Source organism: Pristis pectinata, chromosome 6 (genome assembly GCF_009764475.1).
Source record: "Pristis pectinata isolate sPriPec2 chromosome 6, sPriPec2.1.pri, whole genome shotgun sequence".
In the NCBI taxonomy this organism is placed as follows: Eukaryota; Metazoa; Chordata; class Chondrichthyes; order Rhinopristiformes; family Pristidae; genus Pristis; species Pristis pectinata.
In genome coordinates, this window is record NC_067410.1 from 33,349,145 (window position 1) to 33,366,199 (window position 17,055).

At 37.2% G+C, this 17,055-nt stretch overlaps 1 protein-coding gene across 1 annotated transcript in view; it reads right to left on the reverse strand.

Moving 5' to 3' along the window:
- tmf1 (TATA element modulatory factor 1) overlaps nucleotides 1-17,055 on the reverse strand; it is a 34,966-nt gene that overhangs the window by 2,770 nt on the left and 15,141 nt on the right. Inside the window, exons 6-16 of the mRNA XM_052018423.1 lie at nucleotides 16,287-16,429; nucleotides 15,822-15,988; nucleotides 15,060-15,216; nucleotides 12,221-12,313; nucleotides 11,103-11,259; nucleotides 9,773-9,965; nucleotides 6,278-6,347; nucleotides 6,102-6,194; nucleotides 5,832-5,951; nucleotides 2,782-2,934; nucleotides 98-223 (exon numbers count right to left, since the gene is read on the reverse strand). Of these exons, the coding sequence (XP_051874383.1) occupies nucleotides 98-223; nucleotides 2,782-2,934; nucleotides 5,832-5,951; nucleotides 6,102-6,194; nucleotides 6,278-6,347; nucleotides 9,773-9,965; nucleotides 11,103-11,259; nucleotides 12,221-12,313; nucleotides 15,060-15,216; nucleotides 15,822-15,988; nucleotides 16,287-16,429 (1,472 nt within the window). The remainder of the gene's footprint in view (nucleotides 1-97; nucleotides 224-2,781; nucleotides 2,935-5,831; nucleotides 5,952-6,101; nucleotides 6,195-6,277; nucleotides 6,348-9,772; nucleotides 9,966-11,102; nucleotides 11,260-12,220; nucleotides 12,314-15,059; nucleotides 15,217-15,821; nucleotides 15,989-16,286; nucleotides 16,430-17,055) is intronic.

Consider the following 17,055-nt stretch of genomic DNA (forward strand, 5'->3'; position numbering starts at 1 on the left):
GTTCTAACAGTAGCAATGAATAAATGAAGCATCTTCTTCAAAATGTCACAGCTGCTGCTGTTAATGATTTGCATTTGAAGCTGAAAATAGTACATACCCTAAGTTGTACACGCAACTTGGGAATTTCATTCACTTTCTCTTGCAGTTCATCATTCTGTGTAGTTAATTTGACAAGTTCCTCAGCCATGATAGCTCGACTTCTTTCAAGATTAGAAATTTCAAGCTGCAAAAAAAAACAGTAAAGCTTGATTTAGTTCATCTATAATATTTTGAGAAAAAAGTCCAAGGGGATTCATTTAATAATTTGGCAGTGCACAAAATAATTAGAAAGATGCAACTGATATTCTTGCTCACTCTTCAATGGATCGGTTTACATTGACAATAGAAAAAACAGGATTTATTCTACAATTGTTTGAAGCAAAAGGCACAAGAAATAATCAGTTAAGAAAAAATGCAAGCCAAAAATCCAAGATAACTTCATTGAAAATCAATCTGATTTCATTTTCAATGTGGTTCAAATTCATTTTTTTTAATTTAGTAAAGTCAAACTAAATGACAACCCATGGCTTTGGATGTTATTGCATGGAGCTCACCATGAGCCACTCACTTAACCTAGATTAAATGAAAACATGTCCAAAAAAACTCTTTTTAAAAAAAGTCTTTTAATGCACATCCTTTCTACAATATATGGTTAACAGAAATTCAGAAAATCATACTTTTGACATACAATGCTTTGATTTGTGATTTATATCTGCTTTTGTTCAGTGCGTCCACAAAACCAGAGTGGAAGCAAGTCATCCTCAATCCTGAGGGACTGCCTGAGAAGATGACAAATCTGTTGAAGGGCAATTAGCGATAGACAATAAATGCAGGCCTTGTCAGCAATTCCCAGATCCCAAAGATAAACTATGTGAAATCTTACCCTCATATACATTATTAACTAGAGTTAATGAGCAATAAGGGGACTGTTTGCAAAAGTACAAGAACACCAAGAAATTGCCTTAAAAAACTAATACATGTACTCTTTCCAAACATGATTGAAGAAAACAAACAGCAAACACAAAAACCACCAAAAACTCTGAAAGCTGATGATGTTTACAAAAAGTTTACAATGAGCAATAATCCTGCTTTAGGTACACTTTGCAGATAATGATTCTGCCAATATCCAGATTTAAATTGATTCTCCCTGACAAGCCACTGTAACCCGCAATCAATCCAATTCAAATGTATTGATGCATTTAGTTCATCAACAGCCTGGAAGACAACGAATGCTAAATAAAAGACTAACAAGTTGCATATCAAAGTATTGTATAAATTAGCATAGTCATTTTGTTATAAGTAATCCCAAAGCCTGGATTAATGATTTGGAGACATGAATTAAAAATCATACCATGTCAGTGTGAGAATTTAAATTCAGTTAATTCTTTAAAAGAAATCCAGAATAAGAAGTTGGCTTGAGTAATGGTAACAATGAAACTACCAGATTTTCACATTCCGTTCATTCCATGTCTTTTCTGGGAAGGAAATCTGTTGCCCTTACCCAGTCTGTCCTACTTATGGCTTCAGACCATAGCAATGTCATTGACTCTTCTCTGCCCTGTAGTGGCCAAGCAAGCCACTGTTGCTTTAAAACTGCTACATTCTGAGGGAGCACTCTCCCCATGTGAACTATATTGGACCATAGGTAGTTCTTCAACACCACCTCAAGTGGAAAGAAGAAATGCTGGCCTACCCAGCAACACCCTCAAAATAAATAAAATCAATAAAAGAACATTCCAAAATTAAATGTTAAATCAAAGAAATTTGATCGCAATATGTTGAAAGATAAATTTGGGTAACACAGTGCTACCTAAAATACCAAGATAATTGGTCAGAAGTTAATAAAATTTTGTTCCACTTTTAAAATTACTAAAACAAAAAGAAAAGATTTTAAAGACTAGCAGTCACATTAAATGACATCCCATAACTTGTAGATACTTAGTTCAACAAGAACCTGGATTTATTTTCATTACAAAGATGTAATTAGTTCACAAGATAATAGATATTCTTGGTATATTCAGAAAGAAAGCATTGCAATTGTATTTCTGAAGCAAACTTGATTCCAGCTTTGTTTAACAATCATGAAGGCAAAAGTGATTACCTCCAATTATTACATTCTAGGCATTCCTAACCAGGAATGAAAGACCAATTCCAGAATACCCTTTCAGTCACTTATAACTTCACTAAGGTTCTTTTTTCTATCTCAAATTAAAATGTTGCTTTCTTTCAATCCCTTCTACCCTCCCACTTACTGACCCTTCAGACTCTCTGATCCCTCCTCATCCTTTGCATTTTCATTATTTAAAAAAAATGCTTCTAATGGATATTAGAAAACTTCCATATTGGTGAACTTTAATGAATGACAGAGCACAAATTCAGACTCTGCAACAGAGAGATGGTGCTGGCCTTACCTATAGATACCTATTCCATCTTGTTATAACTATACAATATGTTGAATGAGACTAAGGAACTATTAAGTTAATATAGTACAGATGTGAAGAATGCTTTCTACTATTGTGTCTCCAACAGGCTAAATCAGACCAGATTAAGGAACATAATAAGTAGCCTCAAAGTGGTACACTGGACATTTCAAAATAGCTGGTGGCCGTGGCTGAGGGCAGTCCCATTTCAAAATAAATGCCAATATTATTAGTGCATTGAGTGCAGTCAATATATTACAAATTTAGATGCAGTCGTACATTATATACATCTTTGTGCATTAATTACTTTATTGATACTGACCTGCAGCTGTGCAATTTCTCCTTCTCTTTGTTTTAGTTGAGACTGCAAATTTTCAAAGATGCTTGATTCTGCTCCCATTCTGAGGACGTCATACAAGTTGTTACTACTGGCCGACGTAGTTAGAGGTGCAAATGAATGTTCAAATAAGTCATCCTGAAAATAATGTACATCATTACTGAATTTTAAATGTTCAATTCTTTCTAAGCACTGTTGCTCAATTTGTATGACACAGTGGGGAGGGAGAACCGAGGTTTGGCTATCCACCTGACCCTGCCTGTTACTCCTACCTAATATTGTCTGGCATGGAAACTAACATGCCAACTCCAGCTTCAGGTTAGATCCTGATCTGTATTCTTATACATGCCGGACTGTTTGCAAGCAAAGGGTCAGAAAAGAGTAGGAATGAGCTCTCTCTATCTTAACCCCACATCTTAAGTTTATCCCAGACTGGAGACAGTTTGGCAGTAGGATAGAGAAAGAATTGAAATCAAGCCCATTGTCTGTAAAGTACAATGAGATATTTCCCAGTGGCAAGATTAAATATGAAAAACACATTAAAGTATCTTATACTAAGTGAACTAATTGCACTACCATTCAAAAAGAACAAGAATATTTAAACGTGCCCATGAATGCATGTGGATTTAATGAAAACTTGCATATTACTGCCACGGTTGTGACATCATAACACACGTTACCCCATAATGGCAAAAATCAGAAGAATTTAGACTAGTTTCAAAGAGTGCAAAAATGGCAAGATCATTATTGCCATTTTTCTCCAGTGCACCAGCACTCTAACACTCTAAAGACCTTTCCAAGGTGTTGAAATGTCAGATTCTCTCAAGTGCCTCTCAGCGGTTTTGATTTCTAGAGTCCACTTGATGACCTGTTAAGTCAGCTTTACGAGGTGTCCAAGACTGCAAAGGAGTTTTAATAGCATTAAGGTTAGCTGCAGCCTCAAACATCAGGAATCAAACTTAACATCTTAAAACTGGAAGCATTTATCATGAGCAGCCTTTTAATTGCAGAATATTAGAAACCTTACTGAAACAATTTTGCTAGTGGGAAATCTCATCATACTTTACATGCCAATATATGCAGATTTGTATCAAGTAAAATAACAGTAAGTTTTTCCCACATTAACAAGATGCCTAAAATAAGAAATGGAGTCAATTATTGATGATGGATGACAAGCACAAATCCCTACAATTAATATTTTAATGAAGCAAATGAATGAATCATTGATGTTGCTGAAATAATATTGCCAGTTAGGCACCCAGAAGTTCCATTGTGAATACACCAAACAGATATTACTTTTGACTACTGTAGACTTGTTACAGTAAAACTAGAATAATCTAACACCCTCAGGCCTTTGTTAGAACTAGACTGGCAGACTTTTCGGACTTTTGGATATTACTCTTATCAATACTCCAACACATTTTTTTTTAAAAAGATCATAAACAGCGGTATAATAAATTCTTTTAAATGATCCTGTTGAGTTGAAGGGGAGCACGGGAAACAGAGCCTGAAGCATTTAAAGGAAATGCAGGAAACGTGACCTGGAGAGCCAGATGACGAGACATCAGGATTTCCAAATGAGTGGACAGCAGATTATCTAAGTTTTACTGTAGCATCCAACTAGAAGTATAATAAATACTTAGCTAAATATACAAATGACAAAGATCAGAAATGACACAAGTTTTCATGATTATTTGGAACAGAGTGCAGTGACAAGGTCCATTGATTTCAATTACAGACAATACTGCTTGCAGTTCATTTTCATCTACATTTTCTTTCTCAGGGTCCAGATGTGTGTTGTGGCCCACTAATAGCAAATATTAAGTGCTATCTGGCCTCGTCAATTATTGTGACTCTGCTTGCAGATATTCTACTATAAGTATCTTAAACATCCTGTATCTCACCTATAATAGTCGAACCGCGCTCTCTAATAAATCAGACTGCAGAACCAAAGAACTTACAATTAATGCTTTATTCTCTTTAACGCTAGTGGGAGTGTGGCATACAAAGAGTAAACAGTGTAATCCGAGCTCTGTACTGATCCTCACTCAGATACAAAGCCACTGTCCCTTTTTATACTTAAAACAAAGAAGCCTACATGCTAAGTTTCACATACCAAGCTATGTTACTTAATTATTTTTTCTCAATTAAATTGATTTACTCCTTCCTTCATTATCTGCTATTTCCTTATCTTTAAGCACTATGTAACCTGGCAGCAGTCTATGTTACAATCTGAAGTCACAGACAGCTCCAGGCTCCAAGGATAACCGCTTATCAAAAAAAGACTTAAAGAGAGGAGTATTCCTAACTACTTTGATTTACACAAGGCACCTGGGTACATCATGCATCACCACTATAGTCAGCCGTGGTTAAGCCATAGCAAGCTGAACATTAACCCTGACATTCTCAGTTACTTTTACACACCCACTGTATACTCATCCATCAACGCTGCTTGACAGTGCACTGAACCAAGAAATATGGATCTACTGCTCCACATTACCTGAATGGCTTAATACGACATTTAAAACTGGTAACATCCACACTGCCCATGGCTCGATCACCTAACCCCATAAGAGGCATGACATGTTGGCCTTAAGCGTCCCATTTTCACCCCATTGAGGGTTAGCTCCTGGTCCAGGTGGAAGTTCTGAAGAGAGTGCAACCTCTCCCCCAACATGGAACTTTCTTTCCTTCAGCTGAGAATAAGACAATCAATCACTCTCAGAAAAAATAGGAAGACACGAGACTGCTGCTGTCCCTTTTCAGAATTCAGTTTTCAGACAGGTTCCTGGCTGCCTTCCAATGTTTACCATCTTTATGTAGAGTTTGATGCCTCATTGCTCAATGTGGTAAGACCGCAGTGCTCCTCTCTGCTGAGATACTTTCCTAACCTCCCATGCTTATAATCCACTGGTATTTACCACATCCCCTGTCCTTACTTGGAGGTTTTGAGCTTTTCTTTGATTCCTGGGATCTTTCCAGCCATTTCAACCAACTTCCCTCAAAAATAGTGCTGGAAAATTAGGTATTCTTACCTGTGAATGACTAGAGGCTTGCAAGATTGCCATCTCAGCACCACTAACGGAACTGGATCGAGAGAGCGTTGGAGTGCTTGTTAAAGCCTCTGGTCCCTGATTAGTAAGCAATTTCCGCTCCTTTAGATGAAACAAAACTTGTGAAATTGCAAAACGTAAAAAGCAATGTAATTTATATGCAAACATCTCCAATTCATATGAGCAATTCCAAGTAAATAAAAAGGATCCGAAGATTAATTAGATCAAATTATAAAGATTTCCGCTGAATACCTTCTCTTTTAGTGCATCCTGTGCAAGGATTGCTTTTTTTCTTTCCTGTTCAACTTTCAACTTTTCCATTTCCAACTGATTAGTTAGGGCATTCTAATACGAGAGAAATGTCATGAAAAGGATTGAAAGAATCATCCAGCTGACAAATTAAATAAACTTAAGGTTTTTTTTGTTACCTTTTCCTTCTTTGCTTCTTCAAGAGCCTTAATGTACTCAGTCTTCAGATTGTCAAATGCCACATGATGCCTGAAAATAACAAGTGCTTATTTTCCAATAACCTGCTTATCTGATTCTATGCTAACATCAAGTAAAAGAAAACAGTTTAATCATCAAAACCAGACTTGTATCTGTGCAACATCTTAATAATTCTTTTTAAATGTTATTGATGTAAATTTTTAAATCCCATTACACATTTTACATCTGCAAGTCCTGTTGTCACATTACAAGTTCCTATTATCCATATTTGTAATTGCCTTTGCCTATGGAAAATAATTGAATTCTCAGGGTTTTATTAAACAAATTTCCCCAGTGATTAGGAGCTTCTTGTGACTGCAAAGCCACAGGACCTTACCTGATTTAACTGAAAAAATAAGTGACTTGCATTTTATTTTAAAATACCAATGTTTCAATTAACTTATATTGGCTAAATATATTTTTACATAAATTTATTATCGTTACTTCCTTTAATATGTATTTGTTTAATTATTTAAATCATTTTGAACTGTTTTTAAATGTCTCCCATCATCAGAAACATTTAAAGGCAGTTCAAATTCTTTTGACAGCAGTGAACTGTCAAAAGGCTAACAGAAATGTTCATGGACTGGACCTGGGAACTGCCATAAAATCCAATCACTACTTGTGCCACACTGGCTTGTGGAATTACTCCTGCAACAAAACCTGCAGGATAACTGGATTTTGCAGGGTCACAACAAGTACAGCAAGTTGCTTGGGGGGGTGCGCGCTGGTGGTAGTGGTTATAGGGAAAGCGAGATCAAGCACAATCCAATACATTAATGAAGTCTTTTGTTCTTTGAAGCAGGCACAAGAAAATATGAATTACTATGTAGATCCAACAGGTGGCACTATTCAGATTAAAACAGAAACCATACAAAATGAACCTATAGAAGGCACCAATGATTTGCCTCTAAAATCAGGCAAACCCATTTTAAAGTGGATTTCTTTCACATAATGTACAAAATCATATTTATGCAACACCCTTCTGGAAAAAATTATTCATAAACAGCAATTTTGTTTCAAATGTAATTTATCAATGCAATTGTAGAAGCATCAACAACTTTGGTTTGTAACTCAAGGAGATGGAGGCCAATTTTACTGCACTAATGCCATCCAGCTGAGATCAGCCAATACTGCGCAAATCCAAACTGAGGACTTATAAAAGTAGGTATAATTTAGCTTCTCAATGAATAAACACCCAACCAAGTGGAGAGCAAAAGAACCTTCAACAAAAGACAGACACACAAAATTCTGCAGATGCTGGATGTATCTGGAACAATACACAAAAAGTGCTGGAGGAACTCAGGTCAGGCAGCATCCATGGAGGGAAATAAACAGTCGATGTTTCGAGCCGAGACCCTTCATCAGGACTGGAACGGCAGAAGCCAGAATAAGAAGGTGGGGGGTGGGGAAGGAGTACAAGCAGGCAGGGGACAGGTGAGATCAGGTGATAGATGAGTCCAGGTGACAGGGGGAAAAAAAAAATCAACAAAATCAGACTCAAACCCACTGCATGGTAATTTGGAAAGTGATGTGTTTAAAGAGATAGTGGATTCCATTGGCAAATATAAACTTGTAAATGGCATAGTGTATACTTCACAAATGAAACAGTGATCTTTATGTCCCTTGTTCAAAACTTGATTCAGTTTTGATAAACTATTTCTAAGCTGGGGGAGAAAAGTTGCCCATCCTTTATCAGGCCAATTACTGTGCCTAGCTCATATGAAAACGTGACAACAATAAAACTTATACCTTAAGGCAAGCTTCACAAACCAATGTTTATACCATTCAGTATTCTGCAATACAAAGAAGACCGCATCCATGAACTCAATGCCCGAACTAGAAACAAATACTATGCCTAATCAAAATATATGATTCTGTCCCTTGAATTTAATTAAACAGAACAGGGGCAGCTGAGAACAAACTAGTCAGTAGGGCAGAGAATTAAAGTGAGAGGTAACCAAAAAGCTGGTGCCAAGCTTGTGGACTGAATAGAGGTTGTTTCGCAAATTACTATCCAACCTGTTTCAAATTCCCAATACAAAAAAAGAAAATCAGTGTAGTCTATCATTATTTCACTTGAAGTGTGTTTAGCACATGCACGGATAGGTGGTGTGGGAAGAGGAACTGATCGTTGTAGGTGTCAAATGAGTGGCCCAGTGTCAGAGTACAATTAGTCTCTTCAAAATACTGAAAGAGCAAGGGGAAGGGAGATGTGTTTGGTGATGGTACTGGAAATGAAAAAGGATGATCTGCTGGAGGTGGAGGCTGATGGGGTGGGCAAAGGTGAGGGAAACCCTATTGTGGTCTGGAAGAGAAAGGTGAAAGATGTGTAAGAAATGAGGTGGCATCATTTAGGGCCATAGAAAACACAATGGAGAGAAAACATCAGTTGAGGAAAATGAAAGCCACAAGAGCAGTGGTATGGAAGATGGCATTGTCAGAAAACATAGGTCTAAGATGGAGAGAACAGGAGAATGAAAAAGTTATTACATGAAATGAAATGAGAGGAACAGTGTGGGTAATATAAAAACAGAAAACATTGGAAATACTCAGCAGGTCAGACAGCATTTATGGAAAAGAGAAACAGGGTACTTTTCAGGTCAAAGACCCTTCATTAGAACTGACAAAAGGTAATAAATGTTGACTAAAATTGCTGGATGAAATGTTGGGCAAGGAAGACTGTAATGTTCTAATGAATAGATGAAGTACTCTTGAGCTCCTTCTGATCTAACCTTCTTCTTAATTGATGGGACATAAATATTGGTATACATCATTAATGCTAAGAGTGGATGAACAAGAGTTCAGCAGCACAGATACATAGATCCTAAATAGTTGGAGACTGGCAAAAAGGATTGCTCAGACAAACAACACTTTGTGTTCAATACAATGAAGACTTGAAACAGAACAGCAAGGAAGTGATCAAAATTTGTACAGGAGATTAGTCACACTAAAGTATTACATGACTCCTGCACACCAATTGCAGAATGGATTTTCAATTTATTTAAAGGATACAATGAAGATTAGCTGGAACAGAATAGGAGCAAGAGATTACAGTAAGGATCAATTTGGAATGCACATAACCAGTAGGGAATAAATTTACAAGTAGTAACACTTGCCTACTAAACATAGAATTAACTCAATTAAAATAGGAACAGAAAGCATTGAAATTATAGTTTCAAGTTATAGCCAGAAATTGTTTATACTGATTGGTGGTGTTATTACTAAAAGAGAAAATTAATAAAATACCTTAAAAAAAAGAGTTCAAGAACATGGAAAATCAAAATTTCTATAAAGGCCAAGATCATTACAAAAGAAGTTGTTTAACATCCACAAAAAATTAATTTGATAGCACAGGGTTCGGGTGCCAAATCAGCACTTTTAATATTCTAACTTCTCTAATTATAAATTAACAATGAAATTAGCAATTTACTCGCCTGCTACTTTCATCTTCAGTCTTCTCAAGTCTGGCTCTTTCTGACTCCAATTGAGCTAGCAACCTGCTCTTCTCTTGACGCAATAAGCTGTTTTGTGAATCCAATGAAGAGATTTGCATTCTAAGAGTAAGCAGTTCTTCTGAGATGGTCCGTTCTTTTTCTACAGCTGCTGCAAGCTGAGCTTGACCATCAGCTAACAAAGAAAAAAATATTTGGGTGCACTAACGTCTCCATAGCTAACAATGGATAAACTGCAAACTTTCAATTCTCATAACTGTACATGAAACCTGATAGTTATTTCAATATACTTTGAGCATTTTCTATGTTATCTAAAACATGACTATTATATCTACATAATTATAACCATTAAGTGTGCAATTTTCTTTTTAAAAATGGCAAAACATTGCTAGTGAATGGAATAGCAGCTGAATTCAACAAGTACTCTGTATGCCACGACTACAAAGTATTTTGAACAACATTTGCAATTTTAAGGTAATGCATCTGCAAAAAACAAACTGCTGCTTGCAGAAAGTGAATTAGGTACCACAACTGAAGCCAGTAGCAAATTTGTGTGACAGACTGATCAAAGTTGATGCTAGGAGAGATCTGTCTGATGTCCCAAGTGTACTACTCTGAATATGTGAGCATTTTCCAGAATGTGACTAGCTTTAACATAGTAGAAATGGAGTAGGGGGAACAGTTATTTGGTACTGTTTGAATCTGACATCTTTTAAAAGAAAACAAAATTTATTCTAAAGTACATGATCTCCATCAAAATTTGGCAGGGTATGATTATTAAACAATTTAGGAAGTAGCAAAGTAAGATTAAGCCAGCTGGTTCATATGAAAAAAATAAAATCAGAATCAGTATGATGGATCAAATGGCACTTTTTAATGCTGCAGCATTTAATTATTCTCTGCTTCTCCCAAGCAGTCATTCCAAATATTTTATAGTTTTGTTTTACAACATGAAATAGAAAATCATTCCACACAATTATTTTCCACTAAATCAAATTTCTCCAGTCAGCAGCAATTAAATATAAATAGAAAATGCTTCAAGTACTTAACATCTCAGACAGCAGAGCTGAAAGCTGCAACTTAAGATCTGGGTTAAATTTCCTCCAGCTATCAGTAAATGTAGAAAACAAACTGAACGTATGGCATCAAGGCCAGATAACCAATGAGCAATTACATAGGAGATCTATTAGTATTCAATAAAGATTTAAAAACAAATGCAATTTAGTTTTTTTAAATGCTCAATTAACTGGTAAATAAACTCAATGTACACATATTTTCTGTCACCAAGATCTTTAAGAATATTTATTGTTACCTAGCCGATTAGACAAGTTCTTTTCCAGCTTTTCCCAAGTTGCTGACTGTGCCACAAGCGTGGCCTGTAGATTTTCAATTTGTCGTAGAAGTGGTCTGCTTGCAGATGTAACACTTTGGCTTAACTCCTGGTTTCGATTATCTGCTTCCTGAAGTCTCTTAAAAATTCATACATTACAATGTTTAGATGAAGTGGTATTTTAGTCCTTCTCAGCTAAGCAAACTGTGCAGTTATATGCATTTACATTTGTAAATATCCAAATGGACTGAATTGAAAAAAATGAAAAAATTGCAGTGCCGCAAGAAACTATATTTTATTTTGATATTGAGATCAAAACAGTGTAAATTATGGATGACTACTCCCTTGCTCTCTCCCTCTCCTGAAAAATTCTGTCCCAATTTAAAATCAAATAACCACAATGCAGCATTGCGTGAGATCATGAAGAGTTTTATTTTCACACTTTCTTGTCCCCAAGGCCAACAGCATCAATCTCCTACTCGTTATCCAAAACCTTCAAAATAGAAAACCAGAAGTTCTGGAAAGCTGTTCTGACTGTAATCTTCAGATCATGCAGCCAGGCATAGAAGGATTCACAGATCCTTAATTTGTCAAACTGAAGGATGATACTGATCCAGCCTCTTCTTTATCTACATTGCAGCTGTAGCGAGGACATGAATGGCTTCCTGCATACCGCACTCGGCTCAAATAGGTCTCATGCCTAGGAGGTTAAGATTAGAATATCTCCCCTGTCAGTTAAGTGTAGTTCTTCACAGAACAATCTGACCCCCAGCTACTCATAGTCTCCCTTGCCAGCAAGAGCTCATGATAGTGATCAGGAGTGCAATTTTGATTGATTTTCACCTATTCTAATCCAGAGGTATGAAGGCTAAATACAATATCACTGCGTTTATAACTCTGCATGTATCAGGGTCTGAACTGGAGACGTTTATTGGTATGTGCAAATCAGCTATACAAAGAAGTTTGGTTGAGCCAGTTAATATATGTTTAATTTTATAGAAAAATGATATCCAAAGTAAAAATTTATTAAGCTTGCTCCCACTTGGCCCCTTCTAAATCATCCAACCCCGATTTCACAAATATACAGTGATAATGTATACCTGCTGAAGTTCACTAATTTCTTGACGCAAGTAGTCCTCCTTCCTGGCTTGCTGTTGTTCAGCCCGTTGGAGACCCAACCTGAGATCTGCCACCTGTATACAGGCCAAAAATATTATTAATGCACTATGCAAAATGTAAACCAGATAACACAATACCTCAAAGTATAAAATTCACTTCTGTATTTTAATAGTTTGGCTATAAACTGAAATATACAATTTATAACTGAGAATGCAGTATTATTTGCCTATGACTATTAATATACAAATTCAAATATTTTAAAGATAATGAATCATGCACAATTAATTCTAATAAAAATACACAGGTCCTCTCCAGCTATGAACAGTCGACTTTTATAAAGCCTGTAGATAAAAACAGCATTTGGAAGACCAGCGGGATGGATTTGCCAGCTGCTGTGGGGCTGCAGGCATCTTCTGCCATTTGGAAACTCGGTTCGGGGCTGTATTTCCAACTTGCAAATGATCCAGTTACGAACAGTTCACCTGGGGAGGACTTGTAAAGCTTATGAGGAACTAAATATAAACATATACTGCCTGGTCAGTAGCCCACTGCTGTTATTTGCAATTAAAAAATAAAGATGATTTTGAGTCTCATTTATGCATAAGGTATCTGTTCTCAAAACTAATTCTCTCCAGATGCATAGCAAAGCTCCAGCATTTAATTTTAATTGAGGCAAAAGGGATGACCCGTGACAAAATAGCCAGGCAACTATAACCTCACAGCCTCTCACACATGATCATCACAATATCTTATAGATACAAAAGCCTGAAAGCACGTACCATCAGGCTCAAGGACAGGTTCTACTCCGCTGTTATAAGACTATTGAACAGTTGCCTAATTCAATAACATGGACTCTTGACCTCACAATCTACCTCGTTACGACCTTGCACCTTGTTAGGGATTATTCTGGTGTTATGAAATTATGGATAGCATAATTATGGATTAATTAAACTGAGAACCAGTCGTCAGGAAATAAAATCTGTTCACAACTGAACTTTAACTGATGCTTTGGGATCATTGAAACCAATCATTGGGTGTGGGACATTCTGATACTGTTTCATTGAAACTATGCAGGGGAGGACAATAGATGAATGTTCATGTTAATTGGTGGTCAGTGAAAACTTCAGGGTGAGATCAGGGAAGGCATTAAGTGGCCACCTCCTGTATTAGCAGAGAAACAAAGGACTGCAGATGCTGGAATCTATGTGAAAAACACCATGATGCTGGAGGAACTCAGCAGCCCAGGCAACATTCGTGGAGAAAAGCAGGCGGTCAACGTTTCGGGTCAGGACACGACACTTCTTCAGGACTGAAAATAGGAAAAGGGGAAGCCCAATATATAGGAGCGAAAAGCAGAGCAGTGATAGGTGGACAAAAGAGGGGAGGCAGGGTGGGCACAGGGTGTGATAGGTAGATGCAGGTAAGAGATAATGACAGACAGGTGCAGGGAAGGAGGGGAGAGCAGATCCACTGGGGGATGGATCAAAGGTAAACTCCCCCTCCCATACTATCACAGATATGGCAGTCCTCTGCCTCCTCCACTGCCAGGAGAATTCTAAGCACAAACTGGAGGAACAGCAGCTCATTTTCCGTCTTGAAATCTTGCAGCCTAATGGCATGAAATAACATTGAATTCTTTAACTAATCCCCACACACCTCCCCCCACCAGGCCTCTTTTCTCCTCCTTACTTTTGACCCATCCCCCAGTGGACCTGCTCTCCCCTCCTCCCCAGCACCTGCCTAGCACTCTTACCTGCATCTACGTATCATCACCTTGTGCCCGCCCTGCCTCCCTTCTTCTGTCCACCTATCAGTGCTCTGCTTTTCCCTCCTATATATTGGGCTTCCCCTTCTCCTATCTTCAGTCCTGAAGAAGGGTCCTGACCCGAAACATTGACTGCCTGCTTTTCTCCATGGATGCTGCCTGGCCTGCCAAGTTCCTCCAGCATCATAGTGTTTTTCATCTTGCATCGGCACATCGTTAATGGCACATCCCTGCCACTTAATGCACACTTCAGGACAGGTCTGTTTTGTCACTTACTATTCTGGCTAGTTGTATATTCAGGGAGCCATCCCTCAACACTGTAACAAATGGGGTATATTTTGGGTGTCTGGAGTTTGTGCTCAGAGGCTTTCGGAACAGACACCAGTATTAAATATTCAAAGTTGTTCCGCTAGTTGGGATGTGCTCCCATTGTATATATAATTCTGTAAAGTTACCCGACTATATTCAAAATGTTTAAGTTAAGTAGGTTAAAGTAAAGATTACAGCCATTAAAACTGTAGTTAATTGTTATCTTTGTGTTTAAACAGTTTTAAAAAATTGTGTCAAGAGAGTGAGATGCTCTTAGATTCTCTCTCCAGAAGATCTGTTGTGTGAAGAAAGACTTCTATATCTCCCAGTTGCAGTTTCCATGTGACTCAGTCTAGTCAGTCACAACACCTCTTATTGTCTACCTGCACTGCACTCTGTAGCTGTGACACTTTACCCTGTATTCCGTATTGTTTTACCTTGTACTGCCTCAATGCACTGTGTAATGAATTGCCTTGCATACTGTTCATACAGATCAAGTTTTTCCACTGTACCTCGGTACAAGTGATGATAATAAACCAATCTCCAATAACAATTCTTAATTCATTGGATTAAAGAGGATTTTTTTTTAGATATGTAAATTTGGAATATAAAGCATTCTATATTAAGATATATTGTTCAATTGATGCTTTATAGTTGGCCACTAAGTAATTTTATTAAAAACAGTTTCAGGATGCTCATTTAACTACATTTAATGCAAGAATAAACACTACAACAATTATACTAACTTGAACTGCAAGTGCTTCTTGTTGCTGCCTTGCCTCTTCCTGGGCTCGTTCCAGTGCCGCTGACAGTGCTTCCTTGGTTTTAATCTCATGACTCAAAGCTGCTTCCTGGGCTTCACTATCTTTAGCTGCATTTGCCCTATGTAGCTCAGCAAGCTCCCTGAAAATAAGTAAGTCAATGTCATGAGACAAATTACAAGTAACCTATAAAGAATTATTTTACTGGAGAAAATAAACTGAGGATCAGAAAATGACTCAAATCCAAAACTGTTTTCTGAACCAATGTAGTAAATTTAATATTTAATTCTTCGTAAGACTGGCCAGTAATTCTATTATCCTGCACACACAAGCTACATTCACGTGAGCAAAGATTGGAAACAGGATTACGGTGTTGTGATCAAAATTCCCCAACCAGTTCCATCATATGAACATAGCTCCCAAATATAAGCACTACAGAAAAACTAACAAACTTGCTATTAAACTCAACCCATTCCCTTGGAAAAAAGGAGGGAGCATTTCCAAACACTGGCTGCAGAGCACAGGAAGGACACTTGAGCTCTTCCTCATTTGGGTGAGAAATGCAGCAACTTGAGACCCCCAGAAACAAAATAAGGGGAAACAGCATCCAAAAAATGGAAGAATAAGTAGCTATTCACTTTAATACATCAAATGCATTTACAGAACTTCTAATTAAAGTAAATAATATTTAATGCTTTTCTTCTAGCCCTTCAAGCATGAAACGAAAATCATGTATCCTCCTCTTACTTGTATGAACCGTCAAGTGCAGACTGAAGGCTACGATTTTTTTCTTGCAGCTCATCCAAGTTCATTTGCAACGTGCTGATCTCTTTTTCTTGTCTCTCCACCACAGCATGCAGCTTCTTGATATTCTCCCGATGCTGTTTTTCCACTTCTTCTTTACCATCAAGCACCTACAGGGGGAAAAAAAAGAATCACAAAAGTGAAAGAGAATTTTCAAAGTCAAACTAAATTGCTCACATTTCTGAAATATCCTACAATGCCTTTAACTACTGCACACAAACAGAATGTAATGCTAGAAAGGAAATGAGGTCTTCTGGGCCTGACCAAAATAGTGTCTTTAGACTTCATACATCTCCCAATCTCCTGATCAAACCATGAGGTATTTCAGATGTAATTACATTTCAGATGAAAGTAACATTTTAATGTTTGAGCCAATTTCTGAGAATAGCACAAATTTCATTCTCTGACCTGCTGCAGATGCTTAATTTCCTCCTCTTGTTCTTTGGCCTTCTTGCTCTGTTTTGAAATTAGTGTGTCATGTTCTTTCTCTTTCATCCTTAGTTTCTTTATTATGTTTGAATTGTGCAAGTGTTGTTTAGAAAGCTTCTCTCCTGAAACCATGAGCAGTGTATTGAAAATAAGTATCTGTTTTTTGACTCCTTATTTCCAGCAACCAAAAGATTACTCGAATAAAAACTTGAAATAATTTTCTAACAAAAGCAAAATGCAAATGACGTACGGGTAGGTTAACTGGGGGTTTAAAATGGGCGGCGCGGACTTGTTCGGCCGAAAGGGCCTGTTACCATGCTGTAAATAAAAAAAGGTCTAATCGTTCTTTCTTTCCTGTGCAAAAAGCCCTGGGCCTGAACAAAAGAAAATTTCCTTTAATTTTGTTCTTCACCACCATTACAAGTCCTTATGGAGATGAAAATTCCAGATCCACACTACAGAGGGGTGTATACTTAGATGAAATGTTTCAATCAACTAACATAGACACAGAATTATTAACCAACAGGAGTTTGAAATTATACAGCAAGTATATGTGTCATTTTATTGTGATACAGCACAGTTTTTGAGCGTTACACAAAAGATGTTTCTTCCTTGCTGGGCACATCCAATAAGAACATCAAAACACAAAAGTTGGAAGCATGTATAGGCTACCTGACCCACTAGTTTGTTCCACCACTTTCACATCTGTCAATTTGCTCCATGTCCAAAACCAAATTAAAAATTTTGT